The 16,690-nt window shown below is 45.9% G+C and overlaps 1 protein-coding gene across 3 annotated transcripts in view; it reads left to right on the forward strand.

Moving 5' to 3' along the window:
• LOC148888047 (FRAS1-related extracellular matrix protein 2-like) overlaps positions 1–16,690 on the forward strand; it is a 127,401-nt gene extending 110,711 nt beyond the window's left edge. For 2 of the 3 annotated variants that reach the window (XM_089013687.1, XM_089013688.1), the window contains 10 exons: positions 4,506–4,637; positions 4,724–5,055; positions 11,254–11,446; positions 11,534–11,638; positions 12,359–12,486; positions 12,560–12,694; positions 12,947–13,073; positions 13,138–13,325; positions 13,556–13,702; positions 16,206–16,690. In XM_089013687.1, coding sequence (XP_088869813.1) covers positions 4,506–4,637; positions 4,724–5,055; positions 11,254–11,446; positions 11,534–11,638; positions 12,359–12,486; positions 12,560–12,694; positions 12,947–13,073; positions 13,138–13,325; positions 13,556–13,702; positions 16,206–16,667 — 1,949 coding nt within the window. In that variant the 3' untranslated portion in view covers positions 16,668–16,690. Of the gene's footprint in view, positions 1–4,505; positions 4,638–4,723; positions 5,056–11,253; positions 11,447–11,533; positions 11,639–12,358; positions 12,487–12,559; positions 12,695–12,946; positions 13,074–13,137; positions 13,326–13,555; positions 13,703–14,941; positions 15,022–16,205 lie in introns of all 3 variants that reach the window. The other variant, XR_016117155.1, reaches the window with a different exon arrangement.

Genomic DNA, 16,690 nt, shown 5'->3' on the forward strand with positions numbered 1-16,690 from the left:
CCAAGCATTCATTGGTCCATGTGTGTGGCATCGAGTCATATGCTTTCTTGTAATCAATCCAGGCTGTGCACAGGTTGGTATGTCGGGACCTGCAGTCTTGAGCGACTGTTCTGTCAACCAGCAGCTGATGTTTGGCACCTCTAGTATCTCTACTAATGCCTTTCTGTGCTTTGCTCATGTATTGATCCATATGTCCACTTATGTATGTATATATATATATATATATATATACACAGTAAAGCCTCGTTATATCGATATTCTCGGGAGTCCGAAAAAATATCGATATAACCGGGACTATCGATATATCCGACCCTGCGCGCATGTAATTTTCTCCTTGTGTTCATAGAAATAATATCGTAATAAGCGGTACTATCGATATAACGAGACTTTACTGTATATGCTATGAGAGGTCCCCGCTTTAAGGTTGGGGGGAGCAGATGACAATTTCCTGAGGCTACACTGATTGCTTCTATAGTCCTGACCTGATTATGGTCTATGACTGGCCTGATTGCCCCATTTGTGATGGTATCACCTAATCTGCATGACTACATAATTAAAAAAAAAATTACAATAAAATGGTGTGTTGGAGGCGACCCGTGAGTTGAATTGTTAGCACGCCAGCTTCACAGTGCAAAGGTCGTGAATTCAAGACCCAGTCGGGCCGCCGGTCCCGCTCCGGCATCCCTGTGTGGCGTTTGCATGTTCTCCCCGGGCCCACGTGGGTTTTCTCTGGGTCCTCCGGTTTCCCCACACATTCCAAAAACATGCATTGCACGCCAATTGAACATTCCAAATTGTCCCTAGGTGTGAGTGTGAGAGTGAATGTTTATTTGTCTCTGTATGCCCTGCGATTGGCTGCCAACTGTCACGGTTTGCATGGTGGTGATGGTGGTTGCGGATCACAAAAAGCAGGCAGGAGGGAGCAGCAGGTTGTATTTGAGAAGTTGTATTAAAATAAAGGTATCAGGAACAAAATCTAAAACGTTAAAATAATTTGAACAGAAAAATACAAAGTATCAAAAGAAAAACCAAGAGTAAAAGTCTGCCAAGATGAACCAAACACATGCACAGCATACAATGCATACAAATCATACAATTGCATTCAACAATGACCTGACAGCGAATGGTCGTGCCGGGAGTCCTTTTGAGTGTCACTGATTGGGATCGACCAGCACGTGCGAGGCATCAAGAAGGGCTGACAGTGCTACCCATTGGTCGCCAATCCGAACGTGGCAGTCCGCCACTGATCGGGACGACCAGCACCTGTGCAGGTGCAGGCGGGGCCGACAGCACCACCCATTGGTCGCCAACCAGATTATGACAGTAACCCCCCTTCAAGTGTCTGCTTCCAGAAGTCCCAACAGTCTCCCAAAAGGTCCAACTTGCCAGGGAACAATGGTGGAGACGGCAACCGTAGCCTCTCCAGCATATGATGGGCGGCGGCTTGATGGGAACGGGACTCGGCCTGAAGTGGACGTGGACGTGGCACGGATCGTCGTGGGCGTGATTGCGATCCATCTCGCACGTTCACGTGACGACGCATGGCGCGACGTGGACGTTGCACTGCCAGGCGCAGAGTGGCACCCCGGACGACCGTAGGGGAACGGGTTTCGACCGGAAGTTGGCGTGGACGTTACGGCTCGTCGAGTGACTCAATTCAAACTCGACGCGGCGTGGGCTAACGTGGACGAGAACTGCCCGGCACCGAGGAAACGAGACCAGTCCATCGCAGCTCCGGGATCCAGCGGTGAGTGGGGTCTCGGACTGATGTGGACGCGGACGTTTCACGGCTCGTCGTGGATGTGACTCAATTCAACATGCACGACGACAGCGTGGCTAGATGTGGGCGTGCACTGCCAGACATTCAGTGTCACCCTGGACTGTGTTGCTTTGTGTAAGCGGGTTCGGTAAATGATACAACTTCTGTATAGAGTTGAGGTTCTTTATTAGGACGGCTGTGTTGGTTGGAGGGAGAAGGCAATTGACATGTGTGGCTCTCGTAGGCTCTCATCAGACTGACTTGCAGCAGCGCGCATGCTCCTTTGATCTAAAGCCAGGCATCACTAGTAGAACACGCAAATACAATTTGCTCATATCATTACATGGATGGCCACCTGGAAGGAGGTTGTGTTTGACAAATTGTATTAAAATAAAGTCAACAGGAACAAAATTTAAAACGTTAAAATCATTTGAACAGAAAAATACAAAGTATCAAAAGAAAACCAAGAGTAAAAGTCCGCCAAGGTTAAACAAACACATGCACAGCATACAATGCATACAATTGCATACAATGCATACGACAGCATTCAACAATGACCCAACAACGAATGGTCGTGCCGGGAGTCCTTTTGAGTGTCACTGATTGGGAACGACCAGCACCTGCGAGGCAGCAGGCAGGGCTGACAGCACCCCCCGTTGGTCTCTAATCCGAACCTGGCAGTCCGCCACTGATCGGGACGACCAGCACCTGTGCAGGTGCAGGCGGGGCCGACAGCGCCACCTGTTGGTCGCCAACCAGATCATGACACCAACCAATTCAAGGTGTCCCCCACCTAGTGCCCAAAGTCAGCTCGGATAGACTCCAGCACCCCCAGTGACCCTAATGAGGATAAAGCGGTCTGGAATGGATGGATGGATGGATGGATGGATGGATGGATGGTGTGTTAAATAAACTTTGAATGTGAATCAATTACAGTGATACCTCAGCTTCCGAACGCTTTAGTTAACAAACGTTTTGCCTTATGAACGTTTAATTTGCGAGAATATAATCTTGGCTTGGCCGGTTCTTGGAGCTCTTAACAAGGAGCTGAAAATGGCAGCCGGCTTTTTTCCCTCTGTTCCCCACCCCCAGTCTTTGGTTAAAGCCGCACGTGATTGGTAAAGATCCGTTGAAAAGGAGGGAGAAGACACACGCAGCAGGACACATGCAGCATTGAGCAAGGGGAGTTACAGAAATAGAAACACACACTCACGAAAGGGAGATGACAGAGCATGAAACAAAAAAAAAAACAAAAGTGAAAAAAAAAATCAAAAGTGAAAAGGTGAAAACATGGATAGAAAACAGTAAAATTTGGAGTCGTTTCAACTTTATTGATAGTTCAAAGGCAGAGTGGAGACTGCAAGTTTAAAATCCCATCAATCAAGCTCCACAAATAACCCGCACAAGCCATCTGTATAATTTGAAGAGAACATACAAGCAAAGGAACCAGCTATTAATGAAGTTTCTAGTGTGTCTGCCTGCATATGTTGCTGTTTCAATATCTCAACTTCTAAGATGTACAACCCAGAGCTCCTTGAGACACTTTATGCAAAAAGCTATCCAGTCTATCAAGCCATCAATGACCATCACAAAGGTGAATAAAATGACTTTATTGTACTGTAGAGTTTATTTCTTTAATTACAATATCATAGCACATTAATTATACATAAAATAAGGTATATTGTGTGTAGTTTTAAGGCTTATTTAGTTGAAAATCATGCTTTACGGGGACCTGGGAACATATTATTCTCATATTAATGGTTTCTTATGGGAAATTAATGTTTGGAATACACACTTTTTGCCTTACACACACTTTCTGGGAACCAAGTAAGTTCAAAAGCCAAGGTATCACTGTATATGTTGTGTCACCATTTTTTCCCAAAACCCTCCTTCTCACCTCTGACCTCTTTCTCTTTTTTTCTTCAACCGTTCGTATGGGCTGTGCCGAGTATCATTTTTAGTATGGACTACGGCCCACTGAAAATTTGATGGTGGGCCGCAATGGCCCCCTGGGCCATATTTTAAGTCTTGATGTTACAGTGTTACAGTGTTGTAATAAAGTGTTCATGGCATCATGAACCCCCGCCCCCCACCACCACCACCACTCCCTCTCAAAAATATTTGTTATTGTTTGTCATTATTGTCCCTTTTTACCAACCGATTCTGTTTGGTTTGGTGGGTCCTTTGCATAACTGGAAAAAAAAAAACATCAAAAATAACAAGAAAAATTTAAAGAACCGATATTAAAGCAAAATGAATCTGTGGCTCTGGCAGTCAACCATTAATGATTTAATATTGGGGAGTGGGATGGTGGGGGGTTTTGTCAGATATTTCTTTTGTTTCTTACATGTATACAGCACAGTATTTGATCCCCATCTGAATTTTGAAGTCTACCCTGGATCTCCTCCCCAGCCTGAGGCAGCAGTTTCACATTAAAATCCCACTGAGCACGTTAAAAACGCCAAAACTCTTCGTTTAATCTTTTGTGCTTATGAAGGATTTAATCACATTTCATATCCCCCCCCAAAAAAACATTGTGGCTCTGGGCGGCTTAGTTGTACCTCCTTTTCGGGTGTATCGGTCACGGGTGATTCGCCGCTTGCTCTTGTTTGTTATGCTAATTCCACCATGCTGTGGGCAGCTGCCATCACTGCTGTGGCAGTTGAAAATCCTTTCACTTTTTCTTGATTTATTTTGTTTTGTGTGCTGACGCAATGTTTGATGTTTGACGACGACCGGGCGGTAGGCATGTGCCAGCCTCGCGTTGTGGGCATGGTGGGAGCCGAGCCCTTCTCCGCCAAGCTGCGTTACACTGGAGCCGAGAACCCCGACCATCCCAATCTCATCAAATTGACTGTCAACATGCCTCACATTGATGGTAAGGCCACGAAAATGACACGATTATGTTTGCTTATGCAGATTATGGCTCCGGTTCCGTTTGCAAGTGACTTAAAAATCTTTCAGGTATGCTACCTGTCGTGTCCACCCGCGCCTTATCCAACTTCGAGCTCACCCTCAGCCCGGACGGCACCCGCGTGGGCAACCACCGTTGCTCCAACCTGTTGGACTACTCGGAAGTTCAGACACGCCACGGCTTCCTCACTGACACCACCAAGAACTCTGAGGTGATCGGCGAGACGGTGCCCTACCAGTACAGCACCGCCCTGAGAGGCGCCGGCACGCTGCGCTTCTACCGCAACCTCAACCTGGAAGCATGTTTGTGGGAGTTCACGTCCTACTACGACATGTCCGAGCTGCTCAGCGACTGCGGCGGAACCATCAGCACCGATGGACAGGTAAACGGTCACTTTAAAGTGCAATACCATCAAAGTGCAGTTCCTTCCACTCTCACTAGAGGGACTAGAAGGACCATATAGGCCATAGGGTTCCATTACAACCAAACGGTCGTAAGTCAAAATAATCGGAAGTCAAAATCCATTGAAAATGTTGAATCGAGACTCTGTGTTAAATGACTTGCAAACGACCTGATTTGGACGCCAAGGGGGCGGGTGGGCGTGGGTCTGGATCGCCGGTGTTTTACCAGTTGTCCTCTCCCTGGCCGTACCCCTCTCTCCGCGCTGAGACACGGCCGTCTGCGGCGCCAACGCGCCCGACCCGCCACCTTGCATCGAAGCAGAAGTAACAGTCTCAAAGAGACACCCAGCCTCAGCTCTCGTCCTGGCCGTGCTGCGGCCGGCGTTGGTGGTCACTCCCCCCTATGGTGCCATAACACGGTTGATTGCTGTGTGATAGTGAGACGCTGGCTGGCCAAAATTGTCGTACGCGTTGCCGGGCTGCTTGTGCGTAGAATTAAAATTAAAAAATAGGGTCTGGCGGTCGTGGTCGTAACTACGGGTGGTCGTAAGTTGCACCGGTCGTAAATTGGATTACCTCTCGTGACCCAAGATCAATCAAAACTTTTTCTTTCCCAAATTAGTTTCTTTTTTTTGGAATGCATGCATCTGCCGCTCCCCATTAGTTCCTGATTACATCCACGTTGCACAATAGAAATATAGAGATGGGCGTACGTGGTCATGCTCAGGTGGATGCAGTGGCAGGCCGTGGATTTCATCGCTAGGCCTTCAGTAGTGCTACGTTTGAATCAATCCAGACTGAAAAAAGTGTGGTGTGATTTACTAAAAGTACCCTACAGGGTACCATTAGCCAGGAAATAACTGACCGACCTTTCTTACTGATGTCCATTTTTTCTTGAAAATTCTGTCTTGAAAATGGCTTCAACGGTAAATATCCAACCAGGTCCATTTCTTCTCCTCCTTCAGCCATTGTAGGATGACAAAACTGCTCTTAAATGCGGCTCACTACTGATACAATCTGCTCGCTCGGGCCAATATGCTATTGTCGCTAGTGGCCTGTGATGGCCATAGGGTTCCATTACAACCAAACGGTCGTAAGTCAAAATAGTCGTAAGTCAAAATCCATTGAAAATGTTGAATCGAGACTCTGTGTTAAATGACTTGCAAACGACCTGATTTGGACGCCAAGGGGGCGGGTGGGCGTGGGTCTGGATCGCCGGTGTTTTACCAGTTGTCCTCTCCTTGGCTGTACCCCGCTCTCCGCGCTGAGACGCGGCCGTCTGCGGCGCCAACGCGCCCGACCCGCCACCTTGCATCGAAGCAGAAGTAACAGTCTCAAAGAGGCGGTGGCGGTGGCATCAGCCGTGGGCCCGACTTGATCCCGCCTGCACAAGCGGCACCACCCGACCCGCCTCGGCTCTAGTCCTGGCTGAGCCGCGGCCGGGATCATTGGACCCTTCCCTGTTCTCGTCGTGGCAGTCCCGCACGCACCATAGGGGGGAGTGACCACCAACACCCAGCCTCAGCTCACGTCCTGGCCGTGCTGCGGCCGGCGTTGGTGGTCACTCCCCCCTATGGTGCCATAACACGGTTGATTGCTGTGTGATAGTGAGACGCTGGCTGGCCAAAATTGTCGTACGCGTTGCCGGGCTGCTTGTGCGTAGAATTAAAATTAAAAAATAGGGTCTGGCGGTCGTGGTCGTAACTACGGGTGGTCGTAAGTTGCACCGGTCGTAAGTTGGATTACCTCTAGTGACCCAAGATCAATCAAAACTTTTTCTTTCCCAAATTAGTTTCTTTTTTTTGGAACGCATGCATCTGCCGCTCCCCATTAGTTCCTGATTACATCCACGTTGCACAATAGAAATATAGAGATGGGCGTACGTGGTCATGCTCAGGTGGATGCAGTGGCAGGCCGTGGATTTCATCGCTAGGCCTTCAGTAGTGCTACGTTTGAATCAATCCAGACTGAAAAAAGTGTGGTGTGATTTACTAAAAGTACCCTAGAGGGTACCATTAGCCAGGAAATAACTGACCGACCTTTCTTACTGATGTCCATTTTTTCTTGAAAATTCTGTCTTGAAAATGGCTTCAACGGTAAATATCCAACCAAGTCCATTTCTTCTCCTCCTTCAGCCATTGTAGGATGACAAAACTGCTCTTAAATGCGGCTCACTACTGATACAATCTGCTCGCTCGGGCCAATATGCTATTGTCGCTAGTGGCCTGTGATCAGAGCAGCTTTCGCGAATCACTAGCCAATCATAGTTGGCGAAAACTCTGACGTTGACCAGTGCCTTCAAGTAGGCATTGGTGCCCCTTTTGAGGTGCCAACTCGAAATGTGATTGTTAAAGCAACAGTTTGATCGACACATTTGTTGCGACAGTGCCCGCAGAACTGATTGTGAAGGCAGGTTGACAGTCGCGTCAATAATCCAGTTTCTCATCCGCACTGATGACCAAGCCCAGACTGGTCATCCATGATTCCCCACCGGGAGTACTCTTTTGTCTTCTTCATAACTGCTAATCGTGTGACTTCTCACATTATAGAAATATTCATTTTGTATAAAAAAAAAACAAACACCTTTTTCATGAGCCTGACGCACCTCCTGCGGCAGCTGCAACGTGCTGTGGCGCCCCTCCCCTGCCACCTGGATGCCTTTCCTACTCGCTCCCGACAAAGACCAGAAGATTTAAAAGGGGGATTTTCAAGTTGTGCAATTAATTTTGGTGTGCCTTTAATAGCAGGTGATCTGCTTTCAGCCATATCAAGTCCGGCTTATCTTGGGAGGCAGCACTAACGGCCCGTATCGACATGAAGTTTATGAGTCATAACACAATTGATGGTGATAATACAACAGGATTATCCGTTCAGTAGCAATCAGCATTCAGTGAGATCTTGATGCCGATTGCGAGCAACCACCTCAAAGAGAAAATCATGCACGCCTCACAAATGACTTGCTGGTCATCGACTGTAGGTCCACGTGTAAAGTTGGTGCTGCTGTTAATTTTGGGTGAGTCCCAATAGGGTTGGTATTGGAAATCAGTGTCAAACTCAAGGCTTGGGGGCCAAATGTGGGCTTATGTGTCATTTGCATGGCCCGTAAAATTAAATTGTGCAATAACTCCATGTTTCTTGCTCATTTAAAAAATCTCCATTTTAAATAAATAGAATCAATTTTATGGGACTTTATTTTCAAGATGAGATAATTATCCATTTGCTGGACTGTGTTTGTCATATATAAAGACACTTTCTCGTTAAGGCCACTTTAATCCTGCCTGGAGGAAAACAAACCCTGGATGGCACAAACGTCTTGAACTTCAATGACAAGAAGACAGAAGTGATACTGTTTGGTCCCAGTGGCCCATGAACATCTCATCCTGTTGATTTGGGCCCCTTGGCTCCTTATCTGAAGTAAACAGTCTCAAACTTGGGTCTTAAACTGGACAGTGACTTTAAAATTGACCGACTAATTGGTGCTGTTGTTAAATCCAGCTTCTTTCATTTTAGGCAACTGGCTAAAATCAAACCTCTCCTTTCTCATGAGGACCTCGAAGCAGTAATTCTTGCCTTTGTCACATCAACGTTTATTGTGAAACACTTGGAACACCGTGAAAACTACAAAGGACATTGAAACGACAACATTACAATAAATTCGACAAAACATTCAGTCAATAAGGAAATTAATAACGTACCGTGTGCACCTCATTAACCAAAAGTAGACTTGAGACTGTCGTTCTCTATCTAGCAGTTGCTCTGCTTCTGTCTCTCTCTCGCATTAGTCTCATTCCGTCTGTCTCGCCTTACTCGCTTTTATCGAAACACATGACATGGAAGCGGAAGTGATAATGACAAAACATTATAAAGTATCGAAGACGATTTTAAGAAAAACACACATATAAAGGTTCGCAGAGAAACATTAAACACTTTTACAGAACAACAAGTCCAAATAAATTATATTTTGTTGTCATGGCAACCAATGACAAGATACCCGCCAGTTACAGGTGTCAAACTTATTTTTTTGTCGCGGGCCACTTTATAGTTACAGTTTACTCGCAAGGACCGTTATGAATTTGGGGAACCATTAGAATGTTTCATCCCTTTCACATATTACATACAGAAAGCACAACAAATTGACGAATGAATAGTTTTCTAATGTTTAGTCAAGAATAATGACTGTTATTGTGGTTTAAATATGACAATTTTAAATATTGGGTCGAACTTTCACTGGCTTCATAGAACTTGATATGCTTGATTTGCTTTCACGGGTCGAATGAAATTATGCAGTGGGCCCGATTTGGCCCCCAGACCTTGACTTTGACACCTGTGGTGTATCCCATTTCATGAAAACCAAACAAAACCATAATCACAATGTGGCCCATGACAAAAATACCCCACACACGAACCCACTATAAAATGTTTTTTTTTCCGTCCAGTGCCAATGTCATTCAAAAAAACAACGTTAATAATTTTATGATTGTCGTGGTCAAAAATGCTGAAAAACAATCTGTATCCGTTCCACACGATGCACAACAACACAAAGTGACAAAAGAAAACACAAAACAAGACAAAAACAACCAAAAAAAAAGCAAGGCTCATGAGAGCACTTGCTGAGGCTGCCTACTCGGGCGCCATCTTGGACTTCAAGATTGGGTTGTATTTAGCGCAACCACGTAACTATGTTTCATTTAATGCTAAAAAAGTATTTATGGGGTCAAACAAACTGGCAATGGCATGTGCCTTTGAGCAATGAAAATGTGTGAACACAAATAGTGTAGTAGCACATCTGGACAGAAATGTAATCCTACTCAAAATATACAGATGCTGCCCACCTTACGAACGAGATACGTTCCAAGCGGTCATTCGAAAGGTGAATTTGTTCGTGACTTGCTTCAGTGCTATATTTTGTATAGAATGTACGTTTAAGTCAAACATGAATGGTGAAGTATAAAACACAGATGCTCTAACAGTTGTAAAATAAATTCACACTGTAGTATGACGACATATATCTTTGGGTCTTCAGTAAGTCATTACTGAAGCTGCTGGCACCTTAATTACTGAATTAAGTGCCAGCAGCCATGCCTTTTTGTTATGTGTCACGTCCTCCTGGAGCATGAAATGGCAAGAGGAATTTCCTCCCCGCCCACGTACTCTACACAGCCAATCGTACGCGAGCTCGGCGCCTCCTCCTCAGAGTGTCAAATGGGAAGAGGGATTTCCTCCCCGCCCACATATTCTACACAGCCAATCGTAAGCGAGCTCGAGGGATCGGGCCGAAACTCGTTGGCAACACTTCAGCGTAGCTGATTGGTCAGCCTTGGTGTCTGTCGCGTAAACATCCAGCCCTTGAAACCTCTAATGCGGAGGTGTCAAAATCTGGTCCTCGAGGGCCACCATCCTACATGTTTTCCAATTTTCCCTGTTGATACACACCTGATTCAAGGGAACAGGGAGACTTGGAAAACATGTCGGATGACGGCCCTCGACGACCAGAGTTTGACACCCCCCTCTAATGTGTCTGTGTGCGTGCCTGTGCGTGAAGCACAGTACGCAGCCAATCGCAAGCGAGCTTGGCTTGAAAAAGGCGCGCAATACAAAATGTAATTTACAGCGTCTCTGTGCGAACATTTGTCGACATACTGTACCTGCAAAAATGTTGGGATGTACCGTTAAACATAACTCAAATGTTTGTAAATTGGGGAGTGTTGAGTGTGTGTGTATATGAGTGTGTGGCAAAGCCATGTTTGGGTAATTCTATTGATTGGTGTCACCTGCGAAACGAGCTAATCATGTGATATCCGGATGTTGTCAAGCCTTTTTATGAGCATGCGCAGAATAAATGCTTATTGAGTTCCCAGACCAATGATTGACAAGGCTGAGCATCATTATTCTCTCGTGAGTATTAGCAATCGCTACGAAAAACTACTATCTTGGTTAGTATTTAAAACGTTGTGACTGCTGCCAGCATGTCTAGCACAACAGGAAGCGGCTGTAATTTCTTGAGCCTATGCAAAAAAATCGTCAGATTACCCAGTCAGTTGCAAAACCATTCATTTCTGTCTCAATCTTTAAAGTATTGCCTCAAAGTGGCAAGGCGGCAGAACACCTTCTGGGTCCACAACATAATGTTTATTGGTTTCTGTTTTTACCTCAAAGTCAAGACCTCTTTTTCATGGCAGGTACTGAACCTAGTCCAGTCCTACGTGACGCTGCGGGTGCCGCTCCACGTGTCTTACGTGTTCCACTCACCAGCGGGGGCTGGCGGCTGGCAGCACTTTGACCTTCAGTCCGAGCTGAGGCTGACTTTTGTGTACGACACCGCCATTTTGTGGAGGGACGGTGTTGGCAGTCCGCCAGAGGCCGAGCTTCATGGTAAATCGGCTGGAAAAAAAGCGCTCGCCGTTCAGTCAGGAGAAAAATGGGACACTTGCACGTCTGACGGTTTTCCGTCTCTTGCAGGCGCGCTCTACCCGACTAGCATGCGTATTAACGAGCAGGGACGACTGGTGGTCAACTTCCAAACCGAAGCTCGATTTCGAGGCCTGTTTGTCTCTCGGCATCCTGGTATGATAAATTAATTGGATTCTTTCAAAACTGCAATGTTTGCAGGCATGGCTTTTCAGTGCACGTACTCGTGCCAGTTCACAGGACGTCAGCACCCTCTGGCAGTACTTATTTTTTTTAACCGCAGAATAGTTTTCACTGCACCGAATATTTTTTGGCAACGTTGTGAAAACACTTCAGAAATGTTGCCTTCGCTTTTTATCTAATCAATAATAATACATTTCATTTATAAGCGCCTTTCAAAAATCTCAAGGTCACTTTACAGTCACAGGATATGTTTTTCTGTGGGTGAACAGCGGCAGCAACATGCGCCAGCGTTCACTCAACCCGGAATAACTCAAATAGGTAAAAAGTTAGCTAGCCAGCTAATAGAAAACCAATAGCTAGCTAGCTAATAGATAGCAAATAAATAGATAGATAGCTAGGTAGCCAGCTAGATTGCTAGCTAGATAGCCATATAGCTAGATAGCCAGCGAGATAGCCAGCTAGATAGCCATATAGCCATCTAGATAGAAAGATAGCTCAAGTGAGCAACATGATGTAAACAGACCGGGAAGGACCCATTTCAATAGAACATCATATTATGCATTTTCTCATGATAGTAATTACATTTATTTTTTCAACGTTTGTTTTTAAATGATTTTTTTTTTGACCGATTTGACCCATTGCTAGAACCTTCTGAGAAATGCTTGGCAAATTAATCTTGTGCATTTTGGTCAGCCTCCAGTCTCACCTCCATGGTCATGTGCGCCGACAACCCAGGCCTGACCTTCAACCTCAGCCTGGTGCGAAGCGAGCCCACTTACAACCAGCCCATCCAGCAGTGGACTTTCGTCTCTAACTTTGCCGTGAGCAAATATCTGCAATTTTCCGTTTGTGCGTCATTGGCGGCGTCTTGAGGTATGCCCGTGTCACATTCAGGTCCGCGACTACTCGGGCACATACACGGTGAAGCTGCTCCCGTGCACGTCGCCACCCGGCCTGGAGTTCACTATCCCGCCCGCGTGCAACCCCAGAGAGCCCGTCAGCTTTGACCTGGACATCCGATTTCAGCAGGTACGATGCAAGGGAAATGTTGTGAGTTGCACCAAAAACAAAAAAAAACAAAAACTACCATTGTGGGGCACTGGTGTCAATGTCAAAGCCCGGGGGCCAAATCCGTCCCGCCACATCATTTTTTTAGGCCCGCGAAAGCAAATCAAACTTGAGAAATTCCATGAATTGCCGTTTTTTGTTAATTTTACCCAAATTAAATGTATTTGTGCAAGACATCAAAAAGAATATCAACAAAAATAATATTCTTGTTAGGTGAGCGATCCCGTGGCTGCGGAGTTCAGTCTGAACACAGAAATGATGTTGCTCTCCAAAAAGACCCTTTGGCTCTCCGATGGCTCAATGGGCTTCGGCCAGACCAGCGACACAGCATTCGCGCAAGGTGCCAACACGCAAAGTAACTCTTGCTGTGTTCAGGGCTTCACGTTGATCGTTTGTCTGTGCAGGTGACACCATTTACGGACGTGTCATGGTGGACCCTGTTCATAACCTGGGAAACTCCTTCATCTGCAACATTGAGAAAGTGTTCCTGTGCACGGGCGCCTACGGTTATGTGCCGAAGTACAACCCAAAAGGTTTTGAGTTTGGCTGCCTTGCTGATGCGCCATCGCTACTCTACAGATTCAAAATTATAGTAAGTCCATTTCAAAGGTAAGATAAGATAAGATAAGATAAGAGAGACGCCACCCCGATTGTTTCACAATATGAGACCACAGGAAAAGGAAGAGCCATAAATAGAGTTATGCAGTCTCTCCTACAAGCTATGTTTAGTGGGCAGCAGTATTTTGGATCAACTGAAAACACGTGATGGAGGACTGGGTGAACCCCTAAATCAACTTAACAGTCATCCTTTCTTGCCACAAGGACAAAGCCCAGCCCGAGACCCAGGCCAGGTCTTTTGGAAACGTGGCCTTTGGCGCCCGCCTGGCCGTGGACGACCCGGCCGCTCTACCTCTGGTCAGGCAGCCGGGATCAGATGGATTCAGCATGGATTCCACCGCCCTCTTCCAGGTCACTCACGCTAGAATTCTTTCACAAAAAAAAATAGGATCAGTTGAGAGATCATTGTTGGAGGATTTCATGAAAAATCGTGGACACAAAAGCAACCGTTAAGCTAGGGTTAGGGTTTCAAATTAAGATTTCAAAACAGGGCGAGGGTTTTCAATTATGATTTCTAACTAGAGTTAAGATTTCAAAGCAGGATTTCCAACTACGGTAGGGTTTCCAATTTGGGTTTCTGATTAGGGTTAGACTTTCCAAGTAGGGTTTCAAATAAGGGGTTGGAGTTTCAGAGTGGAGCTTTAAACTATGGTTAAGGTTTCCAATTAGAATTTGTAACTAGGGTTAGGATTTCAAAGTAGAGTTTGCAAGTAGGGTTTTTCCAAGTGCGGTTTCAAACCAGGGTTAGGGTTTAATAGTAGGGTTTTACACAAGGGGAAGGTTTCCAATTTGGGTTCCCAACTAGGGTATGGCTTCCAATTTGGGTTTCTAACTAGGGTTAGGATTTCAAAGTAGAGTTAGGGTTTCATAGTAAGGGTTTACACTAGGGTAAGGGTTCCAATTTGGGTTTCTAGCTAGGGTTAGGATTTCGAAGTAGTTTGCAAGTGGGGTTGGACTTTCAAGTGGGGTTTCAAACCAGGGTTAGGGTTTAGTAGTAGGGTATTACACTTGGCTACTGTTTCCAATTTGGGTTTCCAACTAGGGTTAGGCGTTCTAGTAGGGTTTCAAAATAGGGTTGGGGTTTCAACCAGGGTCAAGGCTTTAAACCAGGGTCAAGGTGTCCAATTAGGGTTTCTATCTCAGGTTAGGATTTTAAAATAGGGTTTCCAAGTGGGATTGGGTTTCCAAGTGGGGTTTCTAACCAAGGTTCGGGTGTCATAGTAGTGTTTTACACGAGGGTAAGGTTTCCAATTTGGATTTACAACTCGTGAAATGTTTCCAATTTGGGTTTCAAACCAGGGTTAGGGTTTCATAGTAGGGTTTTACACTATAGTTAAAGGACAACCGACGTCACTTTTTTGTTTCCTAACTGACATCAGAAAGACGTTTTATAGCATCTAAAATACCCAAAACACCCAGTATGATATTTTTTCACCCAAAGAGGCACAAAATGCTCCTGTGAGGAATTAATCAGCCCGTTTCCACAGGCTGATAAATTCCTTATCTTTCTGGTGCAACACGAGGTTTTTAGACCAAACAAGCATTGACGTGATGGAAGGACTGCTACAATGTGTCCTTTTTTTCGGTCAGGGGCGTTCCTGACGCGACGTCACGTATGAACTCGTCACCAACTCAAAAACAAGACTTATATTCAGCACGAGTCTTAAAAGGTAAAATATAGCTATATGCCGTGGAATCTTTGTAAAATACGCTAAGTAGAAGTCATTTGAAGCCATTTTCCAAATTATGGACACAACTTGTCCGGAGATGTCGGTTGTCCTTTAAGGTTATCACTATAGGTTTCTAACTAAGGTTAGATGAGAAGGTTTCTTCAGCCGTCATCTGTACAAAAGTGAAGGTTTCGGACGTTTCGCCTCCTATCCAAGAGGCTTCGTCAGCGAACTAAAGTCTGAAGCAGACTTTTGTACAGATGACGGCTGAAGAAACCTTCTCATCGATGGACCACTCCTGTACGACTGAGAGCTTACACAGACGAACTAAGGTTAGAGTTTCAAAGTAGTGTTCTAATTGCAGTTAAAGGACAACCGACGTCACATTTTTGTTTTTTAACTGACATCAGAAAAACTTTTGATAGCATCTAAAATACCCAAAACACGCACTATGATATTTTTAGTCAAATGCAAAACACCAATAAAAATGACTTAACGTGTCCAAAATCTGCAAAAAATTGAGCTGCTAATTGGGCATTTTCAGAAAGTCCCGCCCCCAGTTCGTGACGTCACGCCAAGACGTCTTGCATTGCTAGAGAAACCAAACAATGGCTTCAGATTCGGAGAATATGCTTTCTTGTTACACATCCAGTTATGAATATGATTCAAATAGTTTTGAAGAGGAAAGCATACATGTTTGCAATCGATTAAAGAATTTATTCCATGCCATTTTGAGGCAACATTGGGGCAACAATGCATCATCAGAAAAGAGGCACAAAATGGCGACCTCCAGTGGCCACCTCCGCTTCCACAGGCTGATAAATTCCTTATATGGAGCTTGGACTCCCTCTTCTGGCGGCTTTTGGGTGCAACACGGTTCTCAGACCAAACATGTACAGCAAAATACATTGACGTGATGGAAGGACGCTACAATGCGTCTTTTTTACGGTCAGGGGGCGGTCCTTTCATGACGTCACGTACGGACTCGTCACCAACTCAAAAACAAGACTTCCTGAATATTCAGAGCGAGTCTTAAAACGTAAAATATAGCTATATGCGGTCGAATCTTATTAAAATATGCTCAGTAGAAGTCATTTGAAGCCATTTTACAAATTATGGACACAACTTGTCCGGAGACGTCAGTTGTCCTTTAAGTCAATCTGATGTATACTTTGCGGTCACAGGTGTCCGCCGGTCGGGAGTGGTTCATCCACACCATCTACACAGTGCGCTCCCGTGACAATGCCATCCGTGGCATCGGCAAGCGCAGCCTGGATTACCACGTGCTCAATCGGCATCGCAGGTCCGCCGATGTCGAGGAGATCGGCGCTGAAAACAACCGTGGCACCAACATCCTTCACATCGCGTTGAACCGCAGAGCGCGCGAGGCCGCCGACCTCGCCAGAGAGGTTCTCGCCCCTAACGGGGTGGTCCCACACGAGCTGGACGATGCCGAGGATGGCGTCGATGAAGACGGGCGGGTGTTGATAGTGGGCGTGGCGGTTGGGATGCTGCTGGCCGTCCTGGTGGCAGTGCTGCTGGTGGCGCTGGTGCAGTACAAGCGTGACGCCAAGCATGCGCCCCCCCCGTCGGCAAGCAGACAGCCGATGGTCATGCAAGCGCTCGGTGACAGTTCCGAAGTCTGAACGAGCGCCTTGTGGTCCAAGAT

The sequence above is a fragment of the Hippocampus bargibanti genome, linkage group LG14 (genome assembly GCF_051943395.1).
Source record: "Hippocampus bargibanti isolate YZ-2025 linkage group LG14, ASM5194339v1, whole genome shotgun sequence".
Taxonomy (NCBI): Eukaryota; Metazoa; Chordata; class Actinopteri; order Syngnathiformes; family Syngnathidae; genus Hippocampus; species Hippocampus bargibanti.